At 42.7% G+C, this 25641-nt stretch overlaps 1 protein-coding gene across 1 annotated transcript in view; it reads left to right on the top strand.

Moving 5' to 3' along the window:
- Positions 1 to 442: 442 nt before the first annotated feature.
- LOC147718287 (nicotinamide N-methyltransferase-like) overlaps positions 443 to 25641 on the top strand; it is a 155093-nt gene continuing 129894 nt past the window's right edge. Inside the window, exon 1 of the mRNA XM_086966680.1 lies at positions 443 to 590. Coding sequence (XP_086822806.1) covers positions 443 to 590 — 148 coding nt within the window. The remainder of the gene's footprint in view (positions 591 to 25641) is intronic.

The raw sequence follows: 25641 nt of genomic DNA, 5'->3' as shown, positions 1-25641 counted from the left end.
TGATTGAAACCACCTTAAGCAGTGCCCGCAACTCCCATCTCTTCAAGCCTGGACAGAAGAGTGTTGGTGGATTTACGTTGCCACTCTTAATGAGAAACTAACATTCTTGGACCTGTGAAACGTTTGTCAGTCTTGTCTGTAGTGCTAACCATACATGTTCTAAGTCTTGTAAACATGAGAGGCATTGGATTGTATTCATTTGTGGACATGTATTCATGTTGTTTATGGATTTTCATCATGCTTTAAAGTGTCACACTTGCAAACAGTAAAGACCAACAAGAGGCCACTAACTAAACCGGTAAAGTAAGCTGAGGATCATTGTTCCTGAGGGTACAGTAAATGTTACTGTTGCATAGAAGCTAATTTAAAAGTTAGATTTCAACCTATATAGCATGGGTGCATGTAGCAACGGCTCAAAGTTGGAGAAGGTGTCACCAGAGAAATGGCTTCTCCGATGAACCTAAAGGAACTCCATGAGAAGAAATTTGATCCACGAATGGTCCTGGAGACATATTTCATGCGAAGTTCTGAATTTTTTGATGATACCATTACTGAGATGTTTTCTAAATTCTTCGAATTCACCTCATCAGGTATGTACTATTCTTTGACTTATCCATTATCAGACAGTGCCGACTTATCTAGTTCTGCTGGCAGCAGATAAACTCACAATGTGGTACTGGAATAGTGTCTAACATAAATAATGGGTCTATACCATTTGCAGTAGAGGATTGAGTATCAATGCTATGTACCAATTATGGTAAGAACACTTAGAATAGCATCTCTTAACCCCATCGCTGCTCATGACAAGCTCAGCTCGTCATGAGGCGCAGTGCTCGTGTGCTCATGATGAGCTGAGCTTGTCATAGCGGCTCCAACGCTCGCACGTGGGAGAAATTCCCCCTCTGTGCTGTGAGTTCCACACAAACGGGTGTGGCCGTGACGAGCTGAGCTCATCATGAGCACATGAGCATTGTGCCTCATGACGAGCTGAGCTCGTCATGAGCACAGGGGCGGTGTGCACGCCCCCACCCACCAGCAGAGCGGGGTAATTACCCCCGTTGTGAAGGGGTTAATTATTGATAAAAAGCTCACTCTTTGAAGAACTCATTTTGAAGCAACCAAACTTGAACAGTAAATACAGTAAATACGTATTCACCAATGTGATGATGCAATTTAAATCACGTCTGATAGCGTGGGTCTAAAGCACAACCAATACAGACTCAAGCTACATGAATTTTGCTCTTCCTCCTCTCCTCTGTGTTTTATAACCTTTGCTCTAAAAATTGAGACATTGTGGCAGGCCTGTGTAAGGAGATCCACTATTTAGTTCAGGTGTATTTTACTTCAGAAATGGAAGAACATTGTTTTAATTGTCTTTTTTTGATGGCTGAAAGTTTAAATTTATAAAATCACTTTGAGATATTCACAGCTATGGTGAAATGTGGTATATATGTATAGATAGATCTAGATAGGTATAGAAATATATATATATTACCTACTGGCGGTCGCCAGTAGGTAGCTATAGTTAGGACCTAGTTTCCAAAGGAAATCTGCAACATTCTACTTGGAATAATTATGGGGCCGATCTACAAATCTTTGTGAAATTCCCCAAGACGATGGACAGCTATGCTCCGCTCCTATCCTGAAAGGTTAGGGGTGATTCGTCAAGCAGGGGCTTAGAAAACAAGGGGCCCCAAAACATGTTTTTCCCATGCAATTTTCCGCAGGGACCTGTAAGCGCGGCTACAGCCCGAACTGCTGAACAGAATTATACCAACTTTAGCAAAAAGGTGGAGGTTGTTTCACAGATCACGCTGATTGTTAAATGGTGTAAATCCATGCAGTAGTTCCTGAGAATATCAAACGTAAATTCATTGATATATCTATGGACGAAGTAGGGTACGCGTATCCGGAGAGGATTATGAGCGTACCCTTACGAGCACGGGCTGCATGCTACTTGGCAGTCAACTGTCTGTCAACACTCCAAACCAGGAAGTGTTGGCCGCCATCTTGTGTCTCGGTAGAGCCGTGGCACAAGAAATTGGAAAAACAAGTGTGCAAAAGACGCAAAGGAGGCAGGGTAGAAACAACCTGACTCCCTAGGGTATGCTACGCGGGATGCATGTAGGATACGCTCATTGTGTGGGAAAAAAATGAAGCCTATTTTAATACTAATTAGCCCCTGGGGGTGCCAAATTCTGGGGGCACTGTAAAAATAAAGTGCAAGGGCCCAATTCCCCCACACTGTCCAGGGGACCGCCCCCCCGGGGCAAAGTATGTATAATTGCAGAAGGGCACGTGGCCCCCCGCAGCCCCAGGAACCACCACCCTCCGGGGCTTAAAAGTATAATGAGGTGGGGCCTGTAAGGCCTCCAAACCTCAGAGACTAACACCCCCGGGGCTCTACTAAATTGAAATACAGCAGGCACAGTGCCCCCCGCAGCCCTGGGGAACATCACCCCCAGGGGCTTTAGTTGAATATGTTCACAGGCATATCGCCCCCGCAGCATATGTAAGCCCCCCCCCAAGCTCCGGGGTTCACCATCTCCCCAGGGCACTAAGTATTTAAATTAAGGGCAGATTTTTTATTTAATTTTGTTGACGGTAAAATTAGGATACGTGTATGCAGCGTGGCACTCAGCGCGACCTCTGGTGTGCATGCGTTGGGTATGCGTATCGTACAATGTATGCTGCCCGATTTCTAAGGCGTCCGGTACGTGTATCCAAGGCAGAAAAAGAAAAATATTTTTCAGATATCTATCAGGTTTATGTGTTTAGATGTTGGGTGACTCTAAAAAAGCCCATGTGTTTATGTTGAGATTTTAGTACCTACAAGTAAGTACCGATGTAGAGTCTTAAGTTCAAGAGGAAGACTCTGTTCCCTTCATCTGTAAAATGTACACCATCTCTCCTATAGATGTCATGCATATTGAAACGCAGATTGTTGTGGTATATGGACCCGATTCTATAGTCTCGCAGAAAAGCAGAAACAGATGTATTCACATGTTTCCTAGCTTTCTCAATCTGTGGACAAAATTGATTAGACCAGTTCCCTTTCTGCCTTTGGCATATGTTAGAATAGATAAAGGCAGTTTGAGGGAAAAGTGACATCAGTTCTCTAAAGGTGTCCTTCATAAACATTTCCTGACCTACCCTAGTCAAAGTGCCTAGGTCATTGCCACCACAGTGCACAATTATGAGGTCAGGGTGTTGTAGATCCAAAAAGAATGTCACCAATGGCATCAATTGGTGCCACTTTAACCCTCTCTGTCCAATCCATTTTTATGTCTACATTTGGTAAAGCTAGGTCTTTGTGAATTCAATTCTGTTCTGCACTGGATCCAGAAAATATAGCTGTGTCCGACAATCCACACACTAAGCATCTTGAAGGGAGGTCTGGATGCACTCAGATGGTCTCTGTAAATGAAATGGCAGTTTGAAAACTTTGATTTTTCTAAAATGGTGGATAAGATGCAGTTTAAAAAAAAAGAAGAGAAATGATTGGATGTTTCAAAATATTATAGACTAAAAACTAGGGCGCATGTTTCTGTTTTCTAAAACCTGATTCTTATTGGTTAACAAATAGTAATAGAAAGGAATGTTACATAAGATAAGCTGGTACATTGAAAAGTCAAGCACACTTGCTGTTTTTATTAGAAACATTATGTGATGAACTTTTGACCTGTGCGCTCAGTTAAGTGTTCCATAAAGTGTTTCTATGGTAACTGGCAGAAGGGAGAATGGGGGTAGGTTTGAAAGTTATTTCAGTTGGAAAGGGTTGAAATGTTCAAGCAATAGAAATGTGTGTTTGTTTTTTAATTAATGTGGAAAGAAATGTGATTTGTTATTTACATGTATATGTGTGTAGATTGAGTGTGTAAATTGAGAGGGAAAGTTTGCTATTTACCAAAGGTCCTCCTGACCCCCTGGGCCTGCTCAGGGGGTCCCACAAGGACCCCCAAGGCCCCCCAAAAATGTTTTTTTTAAATAAAATTGCGGCATGCGTGTAGGATACGTGTATCGCTTGGAAAAATAATATGCCTATTTTAATGCTAATTAGCCCCCAGGGGGCCAAATCTCGGTAGCAATGTATTTATAAAGTATGACCACACTGCCCCGGGGACTGCCACCCCCTGGGGAAAAGTAAGTATAATAGCGGGGGATTACAGCCCTCCCGCAGACCCAAAAACTGCCACCCTGTGGCTCTTTTTTAAGTAAACGTGGGGGTGGGCTCACGGGCCCCACCGCAGAACGGGGACTGCCACACCCAGAGCTTTATTTGAATATGTGCAGGGGAATCATTGCCCCCTGTATCAAATGTAAATGTGTGGGGTAACTCCTAGGCCCCCCAGCCCCGGGGACCACAACCCTTTAAAACATTAATTGAGGGGGGCTCTAAGGCCCCCAGGACTGGGGACTGCCACCATCGGGGCTTCTTGAAAGTGTGGTAGGGGGACCACGTGGCCCCCCTCCTGGAGCCCAAGATGGCCCTGGGAATTGCCACACCCCGGGGCCGGCTCCTGAAGTGTCCCTGGGTGCCCACCCCCAGACACTGCCATTTGCAATGACAGGGCGGGAGCCTCACAGCTTCCACCCAGTCATTGCAAACTGCTTTCCTATTTGGAAGAGAGAACAGGTTCACCTGCTTTCTCTTCCAAATAGGAAAGCAGATTGCTTTTCCTCAGGGGGAGCAGCATGTTAGCTGCTCTCTCTGAGGAAAAGCAATGCCGGCTCCCGAAGGACGCGGGAAGCCGGCTTGGACCGTGGAGGCATTGGGGCTCCCCCCCACAGTCGCCAACATTTTATATGTGCCCCGGGGAGGGGGTCCCCAGGTATAATAAAAATTTGTGATGGGAGTATTTTTTCTTAACGGTAAAATGAGGGTGCGCGTACCGAGCGTGGCGCTCAGCATGACCTCTGGTGTGCATGCGCTGGGTACGCGTATCGTACCACGTATGTTGTGAGGTATCTAAGGCGTCGGGTACGCATACCTAAGCAAGAAAAAAAAAGTATATTTTGAAGATATCTATCAAGCTTATGTGTTTAGGTGTTGGTTGCTTCTAACAACAGCCTTTCTCTTTATTGGTACTTATAAGTAAGTACTTATGCAGAGTCTAAACTTGTTGAGGAGGAGAGTTTTACACTATGCTGAACTTTTGACCTCTGTGGTCAGTTGAATTTTGCATGATCTGTTACTATGGTAACAGCAGAAAGCAAATTGGGGTAGGGTTCTAAGTTATGTCAGTTGGAAACGGTTCAAATGCTCTACCAATAGAAGTGTATATTTGCTTTTGAATTAATGTGAGAAGCAAATTTGATTTGGTATTTTCATGTATATATGTGTAGAATGAGAGGGAAAGTTGCAAAGAACAGTGAAGTATAGAGATTCTGAATAAGAATATCTGCTGTGTGACTGACATTCGTCTTAATGTGCAAATATATTTGAAAGGTGAGTTGTTAACTTGTAAGGGGCTGTATGTGGTGTATTTTGTTTTTAATAAGAGTATTGTGTTTATCCTTCTAAAGAGCAAGTAGTAGTTTAGTTGTGTAGAATCACATTCTGAATTTTTCTGCATTGTAGAAACATAACTGCTTAAAAACTGTGGCGGGAATTCCGTTCTCCTACAGAACTGTGCATAGAGACCTGGAACCTCGGTGAATTAGGATGGCCCAAAACTCACCTCAGTACCCAAAATCCCCTTACCGAGCTAGCTACAGTGTCTCATTGGTCATAACAAATTCCCAATGCTTAGACAGACCAGAACATGAACTTAGAATACCTCAGGTATCGTGGAACACATGAACACTCTTTCGTTATATAATCATCACAAACCAGAACGTGGAGTAACAGAGGACATGTGCATGTTTGAAATATTTATTTACTAATGCAAGGTTCTCAAATGCAGTATCTCATATAATACTAGCAAACATATTATAAGCAACAAAGCTATCAGCATAGTTATCAGTCAATAAAAGGCGAATGGTGACAGCATACTAAGATGCTGACATTAATAGAAATTAATAACGTCTAATTCACACCCTCCCTATTTAGCATAGTATTTTATATCTATGAATGTCTCATTTGGGTTTTAGCAGGGCGGACCCATACCTCAAAATCTCAGTGGCAGGAGGATCACATCATCTTCCACCCGCTCTCTGTATGCGAAGCATATCAAGTGTGTTCTTGTGCGTTCAGCACAACAATATAAAACTCGCCTAGAGACGGATTTTGGCAGCAGCATGTGTGTTATGTCTATAGGGGTGCGAAGATCAGACCTTACAACAACACTGGGTTAAGTTATCCTTGTAGCCTTCAGCACTCACTGTGCAGACAGAGTGCAGAACAAAACTGATATCAGAGCAATAACACATTATTTCTCTATTAAATCACGAAGCTCTTCTGTGTTGAAAGCTAAAACAAACAATTATGTGTCGTGTGCAAAAGTGAAGAAAGATTGAAAACGGCGTGCAAACATTTAATAAACTCATGCTAATTTAACACAGTATGTAGAAAAGAAGTAGCTATATGACAACCCCGCAATGATCAGAGCACTGTCAGAAATCATGTAAAGTCAGAACCATGAAGGGGTTTAACCTGAAAACAGAGTTCAATAATAATGAGCTAATCTATTTTTAAAACGTATATATGAAGGCCTATAGGGGCCAAGCGTAATTGTTCCAACCTTTGAAAATATAAGTCAATAGGTCTGGGACGTATACAAATTCTCACACATGAAAAACAAAAGGCACTGTGCAAAAATATAAAAATGCACGTGCCGAAATAAGTAAAATACTCCAGGGCATCTCACGATAGAACTGAATATGCAAAATATGCAGCCACAGCCTCCAACATGAAATCACTGTCATCACCTGAAAACAGTTCAGCCATCCAATTAAGTAGTGGGAAGGAACATGCGTGCGGCTCCGTCACTGGATCCTCTATTAACATCAGAGGACAACTCGGTTGGTTCTCAAGAAAGCTCCTTGCCAAGAACTCATGCGCTGCTGCGATTACATCCCAATGACCCATTAGTCCATGCATCGCTGCCAAGGCCATAATCCTTTCGCCAGAATGAACCAACTCGTGAGCAACTACGGGGCTCATCAGATGATTAAAATCAACGTCAGGGGACACCGTCAAGCAGAGACACAAATCAAGGGTCCAGTGGAAATCGCAGCTCAGGCAATGAAACACAGGCTGGACACATGTGAAATAGGAAAATCGAAAAGATAACTCCAAATGCTGTGCTTAAAGTCTCAAGCGGCAGGGTGCCATAGTAATCAAGCCACCGGTTGCGCAACAGTGACAGGAGGGGCTCTTCTGCTCCTAATGCAGGATGGGCATCCATTTGTAATAAAACAAAATATCACCAATACGCCTGCAGCTAAAGCCAGCAAGACAGGGAAGCCTCCAAACAAACTCGAAAAAATAGAATGAATGAAAGCAGGGATGAGACCAAATATTTTTTCAAATGAAGTCACGAGACCGCTGCTAACTAACTTAAAAAAGTGAGCAAGGTCGGAAGTGAAGGAGGCATTAAAGATTTGATGAACTAGCTCGAAGAAATGTAACGATAAATCAGTATTTAAAAGCGCCTTCACTTCTGTGCGTGTGTTAGCTATGTGAAGGACAAATGTTTCTCGGGCCGAACTCAGGGCCACCTCTTTCTGAGACAAAAGGGCTCTTATTCTAGTCATACCATTGAACTCTGCCTTCGCGGCCAGATGGAAACGTAGGGGGATACCAAACATTTTTGCAGCACACAACACGTTCCGATACAGTTACTACATAAGCGATACCAACAATTAAACCACAACAGCAAATAACTACCATTTGCCAGAAGTGTAAATGTGGGAACAATTGCGGGAACAGGAGTCCCTTTTAACACACAGGCCAGATTAGGCCGTTCCTGGTTAAACCATGTAACTGGATGTGTCTGCATATTTATGAATGGTCAGGGGACTCAGTGCATTCCTCCCGATTAAGATAAACTTCTTTACCGTCTTTCAGGCACCTATATGTGAAAGGAAGAGACCATGCCTCATAGAGGAAGGCACCACCTAACGGTTCATAACGTCCTATTGCAACATATCGCATACAACTAGAGAATTTGTACAAGGCGAATGGTAATGTAATTAATCCGTGGATAAGCCACGTCGCATCAGTGGCCTCAGCAACAGAGAACGGTAAAGATTCCAACCTCTCAATGTGTAACATGGAAAATGATGCATCTCGCATTCAAAGCATGCGCTGTTTGTCAGTCAAATTAAACGGGGAAAAGAGGGAGGACACGTTCATGTAATTCCAGGGCACACGGCCAGACTTAAGAGTTTGCAGAGTCCACGCAAACTGCATTACAGAACGCAATTGATTTTGCCCATGGTATAAAACAGACACCTCATCATTTACAATATCAACCACTGAAACAATGTTATTCAACGTGTATATGCGGGAAGAAAGCATGTTAATACTGTTATCGACAACTGCAAGCACCTTTTCTAAATTAGCTTGATCAATAGCCCCCAGGCGCTTAGCAGCCTTAATTTGTGAAAGCTTCCAGATTTCATTGTAAACAGCATAAATCCAACGTTTAGATCTACCGCTAGCCGGGCCCTTTATAAAATCATTTATATCCACATCATCAGTTAGCTTAGATAGATGTAATTTAACAGCAGCTAATGTAGAATGTTGTAACCAATTCTGACATAATTTGCCAACTGAGTATGTTGTAACAGAGTGGTCAGGATCAAAACGTGGATCAGGCCTGACTTGTGTAAAACCGTCAGTTAAACCCATAAAGCGACTCTGGCAAGAGTCAGAGCTTCTGTGCCACAGCAGCCAACCCTTCGGATCAAAACTGGATACATTAAAGGATGCATTATGTAGGAATGTTTGCAACTCTCGAATGGAAAACTTTGTGAAATTATCCCAACCGGAATATTCTTCCAAATCTGGGACAGCAGGGGTATTTAACTTTTTTGAAGTAACCAATCCAAAGCACGTTGTCTGAGAAATAGTAGAATTCAAAAACAACATGTGATTTGGGATGAGACATGCACGGTGCAAAGCCTCAGTGCCTTGTACCTGCCAACTTTTAGAACCCCAAACCGATTTAAGGTCAATGATTTCCTTCCATAGCTCGTAGCCCTCTACAGCCAACTTTTCTAGAAAGGACTTCGAGTACAATAATTTGGTATCGGTAAGTCTAACTTGGGACATGGGCTTCTGTGTCATCTTAAAATAAAAGGACTCAGGACTTGATTGATTAAAGTCGGTAAAGTAAGTGTACTTCTTCAAAAATGTACTGGAGCTGCCTTGTAATGGTGCTGGGCAATGTTCCCACTGTGTGTAATTTACAGTACCCCTTCTGGAACTTGTTTTATGCAGAAAATGGTTACCAAAATGTTGAAAGCAAAATAAATCACCATAATTAGCAGATTCTAAATACAAATCTTCAGCATCAAAGGCAGCATAATATTTTAAGTCAGAGAACAATGACTCTACAGCCTGAACATTCCAATCATCAGAACGTATGTTTTGTTTTACCACATCCCCCATGTTCACTCTCAGTACATTTGGGAAATTATCCACTTCAGTGGGGCCATGATTTTGAAATTTAACTGCATCCCACACAATCCCATCAAGAAACGGCCAAGCTGTGATGTTAACAAAGTTCAAGTCTCTTTTCAGTCTGTGTGCAGAATGTGAAGAGGAAAAGGGGGCCAAAGTTCCATTAAGATGCCGAATTCATGTTCTGTCCTCAACATAGTGTCCATCCATGAGACGGAAAAAATAAAACACAAAACCAAATGACATAAAAAGGTATACTGAAAAAAGCACTAGCCAAATATATGTCCAAGGGGGAACCAAAAAATGTTTCTTGAATAAAGAGGCACAAATTGCACAAAGTGAGGTTTTTGTCGAAGTCACTGAAGCAGAGTCAAATGAGAATCTTGAGTCTGTGGCCAAACGTGTTTGTAAGTCAAGCATCGATAAATCAGCAGGAAAGGAATTTTCGAGGTCATCATTGGTATTAACGGGGAAAGGGTTCAGTAAAGGATTGGAAATGACAGGCACTCCCAAGGGCCACTTCTGGCTCAGCAGCTGCAGTAATGGCCAAAACAGAATTTCTCACCATCGAAGGAAAGGAGACGGCCGGTGTCATGCTATGAAGAATCGGCCACCCTGTGTATCTTGACATTGTCAAATGAGATGAACCTGTTTTCCTTACGACCTGGAAGTGGTGGTAATATGACTGTTCTTGTGCCCTTCACTCCAAGAACAGGGACCGGTGCTCGATAGGAAGGACCAAATTCTTTCTTGTTATCGATCTTCTCTCGAACCAGTTCTCCAACTTTGGGTAGCCAGCCAACTACCGGGATTTGCAACTCATCATCCGATGTGGAGGGCAATTGTTCCTTTGCAAGACTGTCTCTGGTCTTTTGTAGATCCTGTAAAACATTGCAATGTTCATCTACGACAAAGGCTGTGGCTTGAGCCACGCAGTCTAGACAGTCGAGGTCAGGGACATACATCTTGATACCAAAGAGCCTTTCGTATGGGATCCGCCCACCCAGAGACCTTCTAGGGAGATTGTTAAGAGCACGCTGCACGCCACTGAGATGGGCCAGCCAGTTTCTGCCAGTGCCTATAACTCGAGCTGTCATAAATTGCTTTAAGTCACGGTTCATTCATTCCACTACACTATTACCCTCAGGTCTGTATGGAGACGAAAACTTGACTTGGACCCCAACGAAATCATAGCATCCTTATACGCCTTAGAGGCGAAAGCCGGACCCTGATCTGAATGAAAGGTACCACAGGCAAAAATCCCTACAAAGACACGCAAATCTCTTATGACAGTCAGTGAATCAGCGCTGCGATGGGGCCACGCCCATACAAAGCGTGTGCATGAATCAAATGCTACTAAGATGTACTTATACGCAGTTTCAGAAAAAAAAGGACTGCAGTGATCTAAATAAACACATCCCAGTGGTTTATTAGAAATGTACAACTGTGTCTGTGGCGGACGCGCAGCAGTCGAAGGCTTGATCTGCTGGCAAATGTCACATTGAAAGACATAATCGCGCATATGTTTGTACAGTCCCCGCCACCAGAATTGTAGTTGTAGCTGAGTTACAGTGGCTGAGGCACCCACATGCGCAGACGCCACACCTTCATGAGCCGCTGTAATCAAAGTAGCTCTGCGATCCGAGTTGGGAATCAAACGTTCGCCAACATCAGGAATTTTCACGTAAGGAACCTTATCGGGACTTAAGTGGTATGTGTACTTTGAAGGGAACCCCGCAGGATATTTACCTCCCTTCTCAGTGGCAGCAACAGCCACCAAGATGTCATCATCTATTTTACTTTTGGACCGTGTAACCGCTGCAACTAAATATTTAGATACTGCTGACTTCGCTGCTTCATCAGCAAGCAAATTACCGACAGCGTGGACTCCCACGCGCTGATGGCCGAGAGTATGAATCACAAACACAAGTTGCAACTGCTCTTTAAGCTCAGCCACTCAGACCCAGATCATTTTATGTTTTATTGCGCCACCCTTGGAATCACGAAATTCATTCTGAATCCAAAAGATTAAGTTCTCATTGTAAGACTGGACACAGTAGTAAGAATCACTTACAATAAGAGTAGTCACCCTAGGATCTGCGTACTCCAATGCAAGCATCAGAGCACGAAGCTCTGCTAATTGTGCAGTGCAGTCTCCAAGTGTCTGCGTGTGACCGACACTGGACTTGAACTCATTGTTCACCATGGCACCGACCACAATGGCGCATGCGGAAACGTAGGCATGTTTAGAGCCATGCGCAACCTGCGCTGAACCATTGGTGTAAATGATGCAAAGGAAATCCTCCAGGGGTTGCATTGCTAAAGGAGCTGGATGAACGAATTCATACTGTAAGTACTCCTGCGACCGTAATGTGGCGTCAAAGATAAACGTGACATCCTGAGATGTCAAGGGCGCAGCCCATTGAATCCACTGAGGGTGCAAAGCTTTAGAATTAGGTACACTGGCTTTTGTGACTGCCTCCAAGGCAGGACACGGGGTAACAACCAACATGCGCTTTCCCTGTGACAGGGCACGTTCCTTAAGAATTGCCATCTGTACAGCCGTCAAAACCTTCTCCACAGAGGAAAAGCGCAATTCAGCCGAAGTGTACAAGTGCGACTTGTAAGCAATGGGTACTGTGTCTCCTTCATTAAAAGTCAGGTACGTGAAACCTACCGTCCCAGGGATAATTCTTATCACCAGGTTGGTCTGGTTATCACGAGTCTGTAAATATTCAGAAGCGAGCAGATCAGCTTGTAAAGACTGCAGGATAGCTGAATGCTCAGGCAGCCAGCATGTTTTGGAAAAAGATGGTTGTATCAAAGCATACGGGTGGCTTGATACGTTGGGCGTATTCCGGAATGTATGTTCTCCCGAAATTTAAGAAGCCCAGTAAAGATTGTCATTTTTTCAGTGTTGTCGCAGAGCGCAACTGTGCGCATTTCTCCAGAAAGTGAGGAGCTAAACCTTTACGCTCATTGTTGAGCTCGTAGCCCAGAAACGACAATGTGCGATTTCGCAAAGTTAAACTTGTGACCCAGATCTGCAAAGTTACAAATTATACTGTTGACTCGACACAGATGCTCCCAAAGTTCGTCGTCTGTGAGATATATGTCATCCACATACGAACAAGCATCTGGGTCGATTCTCTCCAAAAGAGAGACAATGCGGGCGGAAAAAACGCCAGGACTATTCTTATAGCCCATAGGGAGACGCCAAAAGTGTTTTTGCACACCGCCGCAAGTAAAGGAGGTCCATTGGGAACTTAGACCGTCCAATCTGTGGGCATAAAAACCATTGGAAATATCAAGCGTGGTTTTAAACCGCTTACGCACAAGACTATTCACAAAAGCAGAGCCGTGAGTATTCTGTACTGCACAGTTACGGCAATGCGAGTTTAAATGCCGGTAATCCAAAACCAAACGATATGAACCGTCTGGCTTGTTTACAGTAAAAAGAGATTTATTCATCGGTGACACACACGTTTCAATCACACCTTGATATTCCAATTGTTCAAGGATTGCCGCGACGGAAGCTTTCACTTCACGTCGTATAGGATATTGAGGTTGAGGCTGCGGCTGAGACCGTAAAGGAATTTCGTGGCTCGGGGACAATTTATCCCAACCACACTGATTGCGGTACACAGCCGGCGCCAGAGCTAGAGCCCACTCTTCTGCAAAATGCAGCGCATCCTCTTTCGAGACTGTGTTCACGAAACTGGGGAGGATTATCTCCTCCCCTCGCGGAGCTGCGAGCACAAAAGGTGGGGACCAGTCAGCCTCCGAAAGCAAAATGTCATATGTAGACGAAAGATTTTCCCAAAATACCCCTTTAATGGTTCGTTGTATGTCACCTTCAATTAACAGGACAATTTCAAAAAGTCTATCAGGGGGAGCAACTCTGGTGTCAGCTGTTTGAATGACAACATAAGTATCAGTCACTGTCACCCTCAGTAGTGGACGGAGCGCCTCTCTCACTATGGTAATCTCCACCGCGCTGTCCAGCAAGGTCAGAGCCCACGTCAGATTCCGAAGCCGCATTCTCACTATCTGGGGCATATCGATGCGCTGGTAAGGCTGCGACTTTCTTCTTGGCAAACTGTGGTCTCCTAGGCGTAGAGCCTTCCTGCTTTTCTGCACCGTTCCTTGGGCAGGGCTGGTCACATCCTTGCTGGCCACCCCGACCCCTGCCGACCCCTCCACCACCGGTCCTCGGAGCCGATGAGTCCTGAAAGGAACGAGGAGAGCGTTGGTCAGAAGCCTGAAACCGATCAGGAGTCTTAATCGTCGCGGGGTCGCGCAAGTCATAAACACGTTCCAACTGCGTAGGCAACGGAGATGCAGAGCGAGAAACCTGTGTCTGTTGTTGTTGAGGTTGCTTTCTCTGTTTCTGTTTTTTAGGCCAATTTTGTTTTTTGGACTTGGGCTGAACTTCAGTCTCTGAAGTTTGTCCCTGGGGCTGCTTTTTATCTTTAACAGAAAAAGGCTTAACACCCTTACTATTGCGAACCACTGTTTTATAAGCCGCCACAATAATCTTCGCTAACTGTCGGGGTTTCTTGGCCTCGGGTAGCGCCGCTTACGCGTTAGCAACCTGAAAGTTCACTGCATCCCCCTTGACATTAGCAAGGATCAGATCGCAAACTACATCAAAGGTGCCACACAGGCGCATGCCCAACTCGACCGCAGATTCCGGTCCGTGATCATCTTGAACACGTTTAAGGACTGAAGACAGCACCGACATCGACGGGGTGCCGTAGCACTGAGCATGGACCGCCGCAAAAGTCTTACCCCAGGTCTCACAGTCAACGAGCTCAGGGGCCAAATCCTTCGTCAAACTAAGCGTAAGAATCCGGTGTTTTTCGCCAGGAGTCGTATTAGGAAATACAGCTTCCAGCTGGTCAAATTTCTTGGCAAGCCAGAAAGGAAAATCATCCTTTTCCTGGGGCTTCTTGCCCATAACGGCATTGACCATGACAGGACTGATTTTCAAACCACCCTGCCCTGCCAGAAGCACCGCACCCCCTGGGGCTCCACTCGGAAGATTACGGCCCATGTAATGCACTAAGGCACTAATCACGGCAATCGCGACTACATGTAGTCGTCTGAGTTCAGCCTCATTACAATTGCCGTGTAGAGGATGAGAAGTAAATCCAGCCAAATCAGGCCAGTCAGCGCCTGGAATGGACAAAGGACCTAACCTCGGAGCGGTTAAAGAATGGGGTAGGGCGCCACAAAACCAAAACTCCATGCTGCCAAACATCAATAGGTACTTCCTGTGCTCTGTACGGAGTATACTCATTAGGTACAACCGTGGGAGTGTACGTGTGAAAGACGCCTGAATTTGTGTCCACCGCCGGAAATGTCACCCACGAATAAAAGAGTTTGTAAGGGTAAGCATGTTCCGCACTCACCACCATAATCACAGCCAAGCCTTCCAAAGGTATATTGTAAGCCCGCAAATGATCTCGCACCGCAATGCGACTATGCTTCGGAATGTCCACTGCTTGGGCCATGACAGCACAGGAATGAGAAAAAACAAAGGAAACTTTGTAGCACAACTGGGTAGTATTTCAAGGAAACCGTTTTAGATAGAATCAAGCTTGAAAAGACCTATTTCAAAAATAGGTAGGTTTTACCGACACCACCGTTTTCCGGAAACGTCAGTGAAGGGGTTAAGGATTGAATTATATTCTACTCGAGTGTCATGATATAAGGCCAACAACGTATGGGCGCCATGTAGCGGGAATTCCGTTCTCCTACAGAACTGTGCATAGAGACCTGGAACCTCGGTGAATTAGGATGGCCCAAAACTCACCTCAGTACCCACAATCCCCTTACCGAGCTAGCCACAGTGTCTCATTGGTCCTAACAAACTCCCAATGATTAGTCAGACCAGAACATGAACTTAGAATACCTCAGGTATCGTGGAACACATGAACACTATTTCGTTATATAATCATCACAAACCAGAACGTGGAGTAAGAGAGGACATGTTCATGTTTGAAATATTTATTTACTAATGCAAGGTTCTCAAACGCAGTATCTTGTATAATACTAGCAAACATATTATAAGAAACAAAGCTATCAGCATAGTTATCAGTCCATAAAAGGCGAATGGTGACAGCATACTAAGATGCTGAAATGAATAGAAATTATTACCGTCTAATTCACACCCTCCCTATTTAGCATAGTATTTTATATCTATGAAGGTCTCATTTGGGTTTTAGCAGGGCGGGCCCATACCTCAAAATCTCAGTGGCAGGAGGATCACATCATCTTCCACCCGCTCTCTGCATGCGAAGCATATCAAGTTTGTTCTTGTGCGTTCAGCACAACAATATAAAACTCGCCTAGAGACAGATTTTGGCAGCAGCATGTGTGTTATGTCTATAGGGGTGCGAAGATCAGACCTTACAACAACACTGGGTTAAGTTATCCTTGTAGCCTTAAGCACTCACTGTGCAGACAGAGTGCAGAACAAAACTGATATCAGAGCAATAACATAATATTTCTCTAGTAAATCACGAATCTCTTCTAGGTTGAAAGCTAAAACAAACAATTATGTGTTGTGAGCAAAAGTGAAGCAAGAATGAAAACGGCGTGCAAACATTTAATACACTCATGCTTACTTAACACAGTATGTAGAAAAGAAGTAGCTATATGACAAAACCTATAGTTTTTCAAGTTTTGATAGATTTGGAAACCAGTTATTGCTTTTGTATTTGCAAAATGTCTCATGGTTGTACCGTAAAACGCAGTATATATATTTCTGGAATGCGTGCAGTCATATTAGCCTTTCAAAAGTAATTAACAGTGTTGGTTGTCTAGAATCAGACTTATATTTCAAATCTACAATTCCCCAGTCTGTATACATACACTGTTGCATACACTCTTGGGCAGATTTACAAGCCCCTTGTGCCTCTTTGTTGTTCTACTGTGTCACTTTTTTGATGAGATTTTGGTGCCAATAATGTAGCAAATTGCTTATGTATTTGCAAAATGAATTAGGATTGTATAGTAAAACGCAGCAGTCATATATATAGAATGTGTTTAGTCACCTTACGGTTTCTAGACTAGTACATGTGTTTTACTAAAATGCAAGGTCTAATATCTCTTGTCTAGAATCATACTGTGCGTTTGTGTGCATTTAGGAATTATTCTGAGAGAAACATTTTTGTATGTTTTGTGTTTGCAGACAAATACGTGTTTAAAAATCTATCCTTTTTTCAAGTTTTGATACAACTAGAAACCAGTTATTGCTTTTGTATTTTCAAAATGACTCATATTACTGGAATCTGTGCAGTCATATTAACCCTTCAAGAGTAATTAATAGTGTTGCTTGTCTAGAATCAGACTTGTGTTTCAAATCTACAATTCCCCAGTCAGTATACATACACTGCTGCAAACACTCTGGGGCAGATTTACAAACCACTTGTGCCTCTTTGTAGTTCTATTGTGTCACTTTTTTGATGTAATGTTGGTGCAAATGGTGCAGCAAATGGCTTATGTATTTGCAAAATGAGTTAGGGTTGTACACTAAAATGCAGTAGTTAGATATATAGAAGGCCTTAGGGCATGGAGTGCTTCAAACCCTTATGCAGTATGCCTGCAGTCTACCTGCACACTTGTCGTTTATACCTACAATTCCCCAGTCTGTGTCTTTACAGTTCCGCCAAACACTCTGATACTGCTGTTGCACTGTAGTAGTGACCCATTCAGCAGTATGTACTAATCCCTTCACTGTGCTAAAACCGAAGCACTTATAAATTCAGTCAGGCACTCTCCTTGCAGAACTGTAAACATTCAGTCACTACCCAAGTACTCATGCAGCAAAGTAGGCCTTAGGGCATGGAGTGCTTCAAACCCTTATGCAGTATGCATGCAGTCTACCTGCACACTTGTTGTTATAACTTCAATTCCCCTGTCTGTATCCTTACAGGTCCACCAAACACTCTGATACTGCTGTTGCACTGTAGTAGGGACCCATTCAGCAGTTTGTGCTAATCCATTCATTGTGCTAAAACTCAAGCACTTATAAATTCAGTCAGGCACTCTCCTTGCAGAACTGTAATCATTCAGTCAGTACCCAAGTACTCATGCAGCAAAGTAGGCCTTAGGACATGGACTGCTTCAAACCCCTATACACTATGCGTGCAGTCTTCTATCTACCTTTATACTTGTCTTTTATACCTACAGTTCCCCAGTCTGTATCCTTACACTTCCACGAGCACTCTGCCACTGCTGTTGCACTGTTGTAGTGACCCATTTAGCGGTTAGAACTGATTATTTAGTGCACTAAAACTCAAACACCTAAAGATTCACTCAGACACTTTCCTTACAGTACTATAAACATGCATTCAGTTTCCAAGTACTCCTGCAGCAAAGTAGGCCTTATGGCATGGACTGCTTCAACCACATATGCACTATACATGCAGTCTTCTATCCACCTGCACACTTGTCTTTTATACCTTCAATTCCCCAGTGTAATCATTCAGTCAGTACCCAAGTACTCACGTAGCGAAGAAGGCCTTAGGACTTGGACTGCTCCAAACCCATATGCACTATACATGCAGTCTTCTATCCACTTGCACATTTGTGTTTCAGATCTTCAATTCCCCAGTTTGTATCCTTACACTTACACCAACCACTCTGTCCCTGCCGTTGCACAGTTGTAGTGACCCATTCAGCAGTATGTACTAATACATTTACTGCACTAAAACTCAAGCAGTTATATATTCACTTAGACACTCTCAGTACAGTAATCCAATCATTGAGTCAGTACCCAAGTACTCATGCAGCTAAGTAGGCCTTAGGACATGGATTGCTTCAAACCCCTATGCACTATACATGCAGTCTTCTATCTACCTGCACACTTCTGTTTCACATCTTCAATTCCCCAGTCTGTATACTTACACTTCCAGCAAACAGTCTGTCACTTCTGTTGCACTGTTGTAGTGACCCATTCAACAGTGTGTACTAATCATTCGTGCGCTAACACTGAAGCACTTATAAATTCAGTTAGGCACTCTCCTTGCAGAACTGTAATCATTCAGTCTGTACCCAAGTTCTCATGCCGCAAAGTAGGCATTAGGTCATGGAGTGTGTCAAACCCCTATGCACTATACATGCAGTCTTCTATCCAATTGCACACTTGTCTTTCACTTTTTGACTTCTCAACTCTGTATCATAACACTTCCACTAAACACTCTGTCACTGCTGTTGCACTATTGTAGTGACTTATTCTGCAGTATGTGCTATTTCATTCACTGCACTAAAACTCAAGAAGTTATACATTCAATAAGGCACTGTCCTTGCAGAACTGTAATCATTCATTCACTACCCAACTACTCATGCAGGAAAGTAGGCCTTAGGGCATGGACTGCTTCAAAACCCTATACAATATGTGTGCAGTCTTCTATCCACCTTTACATCTGTCTTTTATACCTTCAATTCCCCTGTCTGTATCCTTACAGGTCCACCAAACACTCTGATACTGCTGTTGCACTGTAGTAGGGACCCATTCAGCAGTTTGTGCTAATCCATTCATTGTGCTAAAACTCAAGCACTTATAAATTCAGTCAGGCACTCTCCTTGCAGAACTGTAATCATTCAGTCAGTACCCAAGTACTCATGCAGCAAAGTAGGCCTTAGGACATGGACTGCTTCAAACCCCTATACACTATGCGTACCAGTCTTCTATCTACCTTTATACTTGTCTTTTATACCTACAATTCCCCAGTCTGTATCCTTACACTTCCACCGAGCACTCTGCCACTGCTGTTGCACTGTTGTAGTGACCCATTTAGCGGTTAGAACTGATTATTTAGTGCACTAAAACTCAAACACCTAAAGATTCACTCAGACACTTTTCTTACAGTACTATAAACATGCATTCAGTTTCCAAGTACTCCTGCAGCAAAGTAGGCCTTATGACATGGACTGCTTCAACCCCATATGCACTATACATGCAGTCTTCTATCCACCTGCACACTTGTCTTTTATACCTTCAATTCCCCAGTGTAATCATTCAGTCAGTACCCAAGTACTCACGTAGCGAAGTAGGCCTTAGGACTTGGACTGGCTCCAAACCCATATGCACTATACATGCAGTCTTCTATCCACTTGCACATTTGTGTTTCAGATCTTCAATTCCCCAGTTTGTATCCTTACACTTACACCAACCACTCTGTCCCTGCCGTTGCACAGTTGTAGTGACCCATTCAGCAGTATGTACTAATACATTTACTGCACTAAAACTCAAGCAGTTATATATTCACTTAGACACTCTCAGTACAGTAATCCAATCATTGAGTCAGTACCCAAGTACTCATACAGCTAAGTAGGCCTTAGGACATGGATTGCTTCAAACCCCTATGCACTATACATGCAGTCTTCTATCTACCTGCACACTTCTGTTTCACATCTTCAATTCCCCAGTCTGTATACTTACACTTCCAGCAAACAGTCTGTCACTTCTGTTGCACTGTTGTAGTGACCCATTCAACAGTGTGTACTAATCATTCAGTGCGCTAACACTGAAGCACTTATAAATTCAGTTAGGCACTCTCCTTGCAGAACTGCAATCATTCAGTCTGTACCCAAGTTCTCATGCCGCAAAGTAGGCATTAGGTCATGGAGTGTGTCAAAACCCTATGCACTATACATGCAGTCTCCTATCCAATTGCACACTTGTCTTTCACTTTTTGACTTCTCAACTCTGTATCATAACACTTCCACTAAACACTCTGTCACTGCTGTTGCACTATTGTAGTGACTTATTCTGCAGTATGTGCTATTTCATTCACTGCACTAAAACTCAAGAAGTTATACATTCAATAAGGCACTGTCCTTGCAGAACTGTAATCATTCATTCACTACCCAACTACTCATGCAGGAAAGTAGGCCTTAGGGCATGGACTGCTTCAAAACCCTATACAATATGTGTGCAGTCTTCTATCCACCTTTACACCTGTCTTTTATACCTTCAATTCCCCTGTCTCTATCCTTACAATTCCACCAAGCACTCTATCACTGCTGTTGCACTGTTGTAGTGACCCATTCAGCAGTTTGTACTAATCCATTCACTGTGCTTGAACTGAAGCACTTATACATTTAGTCAGACACACTCCTTGCAGAACTGTAATCATGCAGTCAGTACCCAAGTACTCATGCAGCAAAGAAGGACTTAGGACATGGACTGTTTCAAACCCCTAAGCACTATGCATGCAGTCTTTTATCTACCTGCACACTTATTTTGTATACCTTGTACATGTAAATGTACAGGAATTTATATAGCGCAAATCACCAACTTGTCTCTAAGCGCTTGCTTAGGGAACCTGTCCTGGTATTCCCCTGTGAGATAACCCCGGCAGGGTATCCGCAAGGTGAAAGCCAGGCCTCCCGCCGCGAGGGGCAGTTGTGGAGATTAAGCAAGCTATTGCCCGGAGTCGCAGAGTGTGAACCCGTTAATCGAGTAGGCACCGGAGCGAGAATGGTCGAGTCCATGGACATTTCAGGACTCAAGACCCCGCAGAGCCGGGAATTGAACCCTGGTCCCGGGCTGGCCTCTGCTTCCAGGTCTGCCTCCTCTAACCAGTGAGCCACACTACTCCACCTTCAATTCCACAGTCGGTATCCTTACACTTCCACCAAGCATTCTGTCACTGCTGTTGCACTGGTGTAGTGACCCATTCAGCAATATGTACTAATCCATTCAATGCATTAAAACACAAACACTTATAAATTTCCCCAGGCAGTTTCACCAGCGGTGCAGAGGGACGCATAGACTTGTAGCATATTGATGTACATATGTTACATTCATGTGCTTCGGAAGTACTACAGTATACTGCAAGTAAACACCTTATAGAGTTATGCTGTCGCACCTCCTTATATTTCTGCACTTTCACATACACCATGCACTACCAACGTGTTCTTTAATTCATTTATGTACTACATATTCATTCAAAAAAACTTTTACACACTATCATACACATATAGCTCTTTTTTTGACCAGTGAAGTTAGTTCTTAAAATAACTTTGTTGTCTTTTTGTTGTTTTGTATTTTGTGGGGATTTTTTGAACATTTTTTAGTTTTTTTAGTTTTTTTCAAAAGGGAAAAAAGGGAACTGCACAAATAAAACTGTCTGGAACTGGAAAAAATAAACAAAAAAAATAATCAGTGGGAGCAATGGTGCTCCTGTTTCTGTCTGCAAATTAAATCAATGGATTGTTCTCCATAACATAGGGTTTCCTTACAAAATTTACATAAAATAATCAAAGCAGCAAAATCCAGACAGATGTCCAGATGAGGACTTGATGGTGCTGTGGAAGTGCTGGCTACAGCTGGTGGAGGGTCTTCTCGTAGCATGTCGCATGCAGCTCTCGCCTAATTGCGGGGATGTAGTGTCTTCACAAGCTTTACCATGCTGGCAGTTCCAAAAGAATATTTCTTATTCGGGTCGCCTCTTGAAAGCATTGTCCCACACACCTTACAGGTGACCTTTGCTGCTTTTACTTTCTTTTCTCTGTCAGGAAACGTAAACAACTTCCATATCAGAGCTTCCTTCCTTTTTGGGACTGGATCCGCAGCAGCAAATTATTCATCTGAAGAGTGTTCAGATAAATCTTCATCCTGGTGTGCAACCATATTGAAGATCTCATTAAAAGCACAGGAGCTTCACAAAACAGATGGTACTTCAGTGAAGGTCAAAAAAGAATGATTAAAATGGGTGGGGTCCTTCAACAGTTAGCATAGGAAGTATTATGAAGCAATCAAATCTCTTGTTTTGAAGTCACATGTGGTGAGAGTAGGGTGATCTAATGATGCGCGTACGAACGACGTACCCCGCAATTTGCGTAAATGCTTTTAAAAGTAATATACGCTTATTACAGCTAAATTAATACTAATTTCATGATAAGCTCAGATAATGTATTGCCTTAAAATTTACATTAAATACATAAATATATCTTTTTAAACATTAAAAAAATGTTGCGGGGTACGCGGAGCGTACGCCGTACAAACATACATGGCGTCACGCGGAAGCGAGCTGCGACGCATATCGTCAAAACGTATCTGTGCGTGTACCCTATGTTTACCACCAAAAAAATGCAAAAACATATTCTAATTAATTTAATATATTAAAACATATATAAATAAAAAAAACATTTTGAATTTTTTACATTATTTTACATTAAAAATATGTAATGTAATTCAAAAAATGTAATAGCTAAAAATAATTAATATAACAAATGTAGGAAATGAGTGTAAATAAATAAATATATTAATTATTACATTTAAAAATTGGCATTTACAAAACCTATAAAATTCACAGAAAAATCATAGGTTTTATCCATGTTATAGTTAGGAATTAGCATTTAAAAAACCTTGCAAATTCACTGAAAAAACATAGGTTTCAGCCACTTTATAGTTAGGAATTAGCATTTTTTTTTAAATATGTATATTTAAAGGTCGATGGAAGAATAAATGGGTAAATAAGTGGTAAATTGATGTTTTTTTTGTAAAATTGTTTGTATAACGGACTTATTAAGTGTATCTTAGTGAATACATGTATTAGTGAGTAATGTTTAAATATTTAAATATCTGTATCAGTGTCTCACTTTGTGTATAAGTGGCTGCATGGGTTGGTGAGTAGCTACATGAGTGTCTATATGGGTTATTATTTGAATTTTTGAGTATTATAATGAGTGTCAGTATGTTTGGGTGGGAGTATTACTTAGCGCACAGATGCATGAATGACTGACTCACTCTTTGTTTGTGTTTTGAAGACAGTATGTGTGAGGACTGTATAGGTGGATGAGTCTGTGTATGGGTGTGTTACTGAGTTTGAACAGCAAGCATGGTGCGCCATGTAAAAAATCTGAATCCTCGTAAAAACCCTCCACCTGCTGTTCCCAGCACTTATAATGCACCACCACCACAAGCAAGCAGTCCACACTCGGATATCAGACCAGATTTTGCCGATTTAGTAATCCATTGCAAATGTTGCAATGGGATTCTCCATTATGGGGAGCAGTCAATTGATTTGATTATCCGGAGGAAACGGGAGCACAGGTTCTCACGTCGTTAATTTTTTTTGTTGATTTGTACCTGTTGACACTTTTTTGGTTGCAGTTTCTTTTATTTCGTATAAAAAAATCAAAAACAGTTTCAAAATATTTTAAAAAAAATATGATACCAAAAAGACAAAAAAAACCAGTTCTTTTCAGAACTACCTTCTGTGGTAAAAAAAAGAGCTATATTTCTATGATAGTGTGTAAAATGGTGTTTGAATGAATGTGTAGTGCATAAATGAATGAATGGATACATTAGTAGTGTATGGTCAAAGTGAAAGTGCAGAACTATATGGAAGTGCTACAGCATAAATCTATAAGGTGTTTACTTATAGTACTGTAGTACTTCCAAAGCACTTGAATGTAACATATATGCATAAATATGTTACAAGTCTGTGCTTCCTTTTGCACTGCTGGTGAAACTGCCTGGGTGCATTTGTAAGTGTTAGGGGCAGATTTACAACCCCCTTGTGCCTCTTTTACACTGCTGGTGCAAAAGATGCGCCATGGTGTGTGGTATTTACAATGTGACGCATCTGAGAGGTGCATCACATTCTAAATCCCTGTACCAGAAGAAGACATTCCTGCCAAGAGGGGGGGGGGTTCCATTGAAGGATTACATAATAAAAGTGGCTACTTAGTCACTTTTGGGCCCATGTTGCGTCATAACCCTGCACCTGCTTGAAGCAGGTGTACGAATTGACACAGCATAGTTTGCAGGTGCATAGAAGAGTGCATGCATAGTCTATAGGGGTTTGAAGCAGTCCATGCCCTAAGGCCTACTTTGCTGAATGAGTACTTGGGTACTGACTGAATAACTACACTTTTGCAAGGAGAGTTTGTAGCTGAATGTATAACCGCTTCACATTTAGCACAGTGCATAGATAAGCACATACTGCTCAGTGTCTCACTACAATACTGAAACAGCATTTGCATAATGTTTGCAGGAAGTGTAAGGATAAAGACTGGGTAATTAAAGGTTTAAAAGACAAATTTTCAGGTGCATAGAAGAGCACCTGCATAGTAAATAGGGGTTTGAAGCAGTCTATGTCGTAAGGCCTACTTTACTGCATGAGTACTTGGATACTAACTGAATAATTACACTTCTGCGAGGAGAGTGTCTAGCTGAATGTGTAACTGCACCACTTTTAGCACAGTGCATAGATAAGCACATACTGCTGAATTCCTCAACAAAAGAATCACCTTCCGCCTCCTCACCCACGCACACAAAGCCCTACACGACCAAGGCCCGAGCTACCTCAACAGCCGAATCAACTTCTACGCTCCCAAACGCCACCTCCGATCAGCCAACCACGCCCTCGCCGCCGTCCCCCGCATCCGAAGAGCGACTACAGGAGGAAGGTCCTTCTCCTACCTGGCCGCCAAGACCTGGAACTCCCTCCCGACCGACCTGCGCCTGACCCAAGACCACCTCTCCTTCAGGAAGAAGCTGAAGACCTGGCTGTTCGAGCAGTAGCGGCACCCCCCCACCCCCAGCGCCTTGAGACCCTACGGGTATGTAGTGCGCTCTATAAATGTCATTGATTGATTGATTGATTACTGCAAAATGACTCACTACAATACTGAAACAGCAGTGTCCGACTGTTTAGTGGAACTGTAAGGATACAGACTGGGCTATTTAAGGTTTAAAAGACAGGTTTTCAGGTGCATAGAAAAGTACATACGTAGTAAATAGGGGCTTGAAGCAGTCCATGCTCTAAGGCCTACTTTGCTGCATAAGCACTTAGGTACTGACTAAATGATTACAGTTCTGCAAGGATAGTGTTGAGCTGAATGTATAACTGCTTCACTTTTAGCACAGTGTATAGATAAGCACATACTGCTGAATGCCTCATTACAATAGTGAAACAGTAGTGACAGAGTGTTTAGTGGAAGTGTAAGGATACAGACTACAGAATAGATGGTATAAAATACAAGTATGCAGGTAGATACAAGACTTCATGCATATTCCATAAGGATTTCAAGCAATCCATGCC

This window comes from Lissotriton vulgaris, chromosome 4_1 (genome assembly GCF_964263255.1).
Source record: "Lissotriton vulgaris chromosome 4_1, aLisVul1.2, whole genome shotgun sequence".
NCBI lineage: Eukaryota > Metazoa > Chordata > Amphibia > Caudata > Salamandridae > Lissotriton > Lissotriton vulgaris.
The sequence above is the reverse complement of the archived record's forward strand: the minus strand, read 5'-3'. Positions and strand labels throughout refer to the sequence as shown.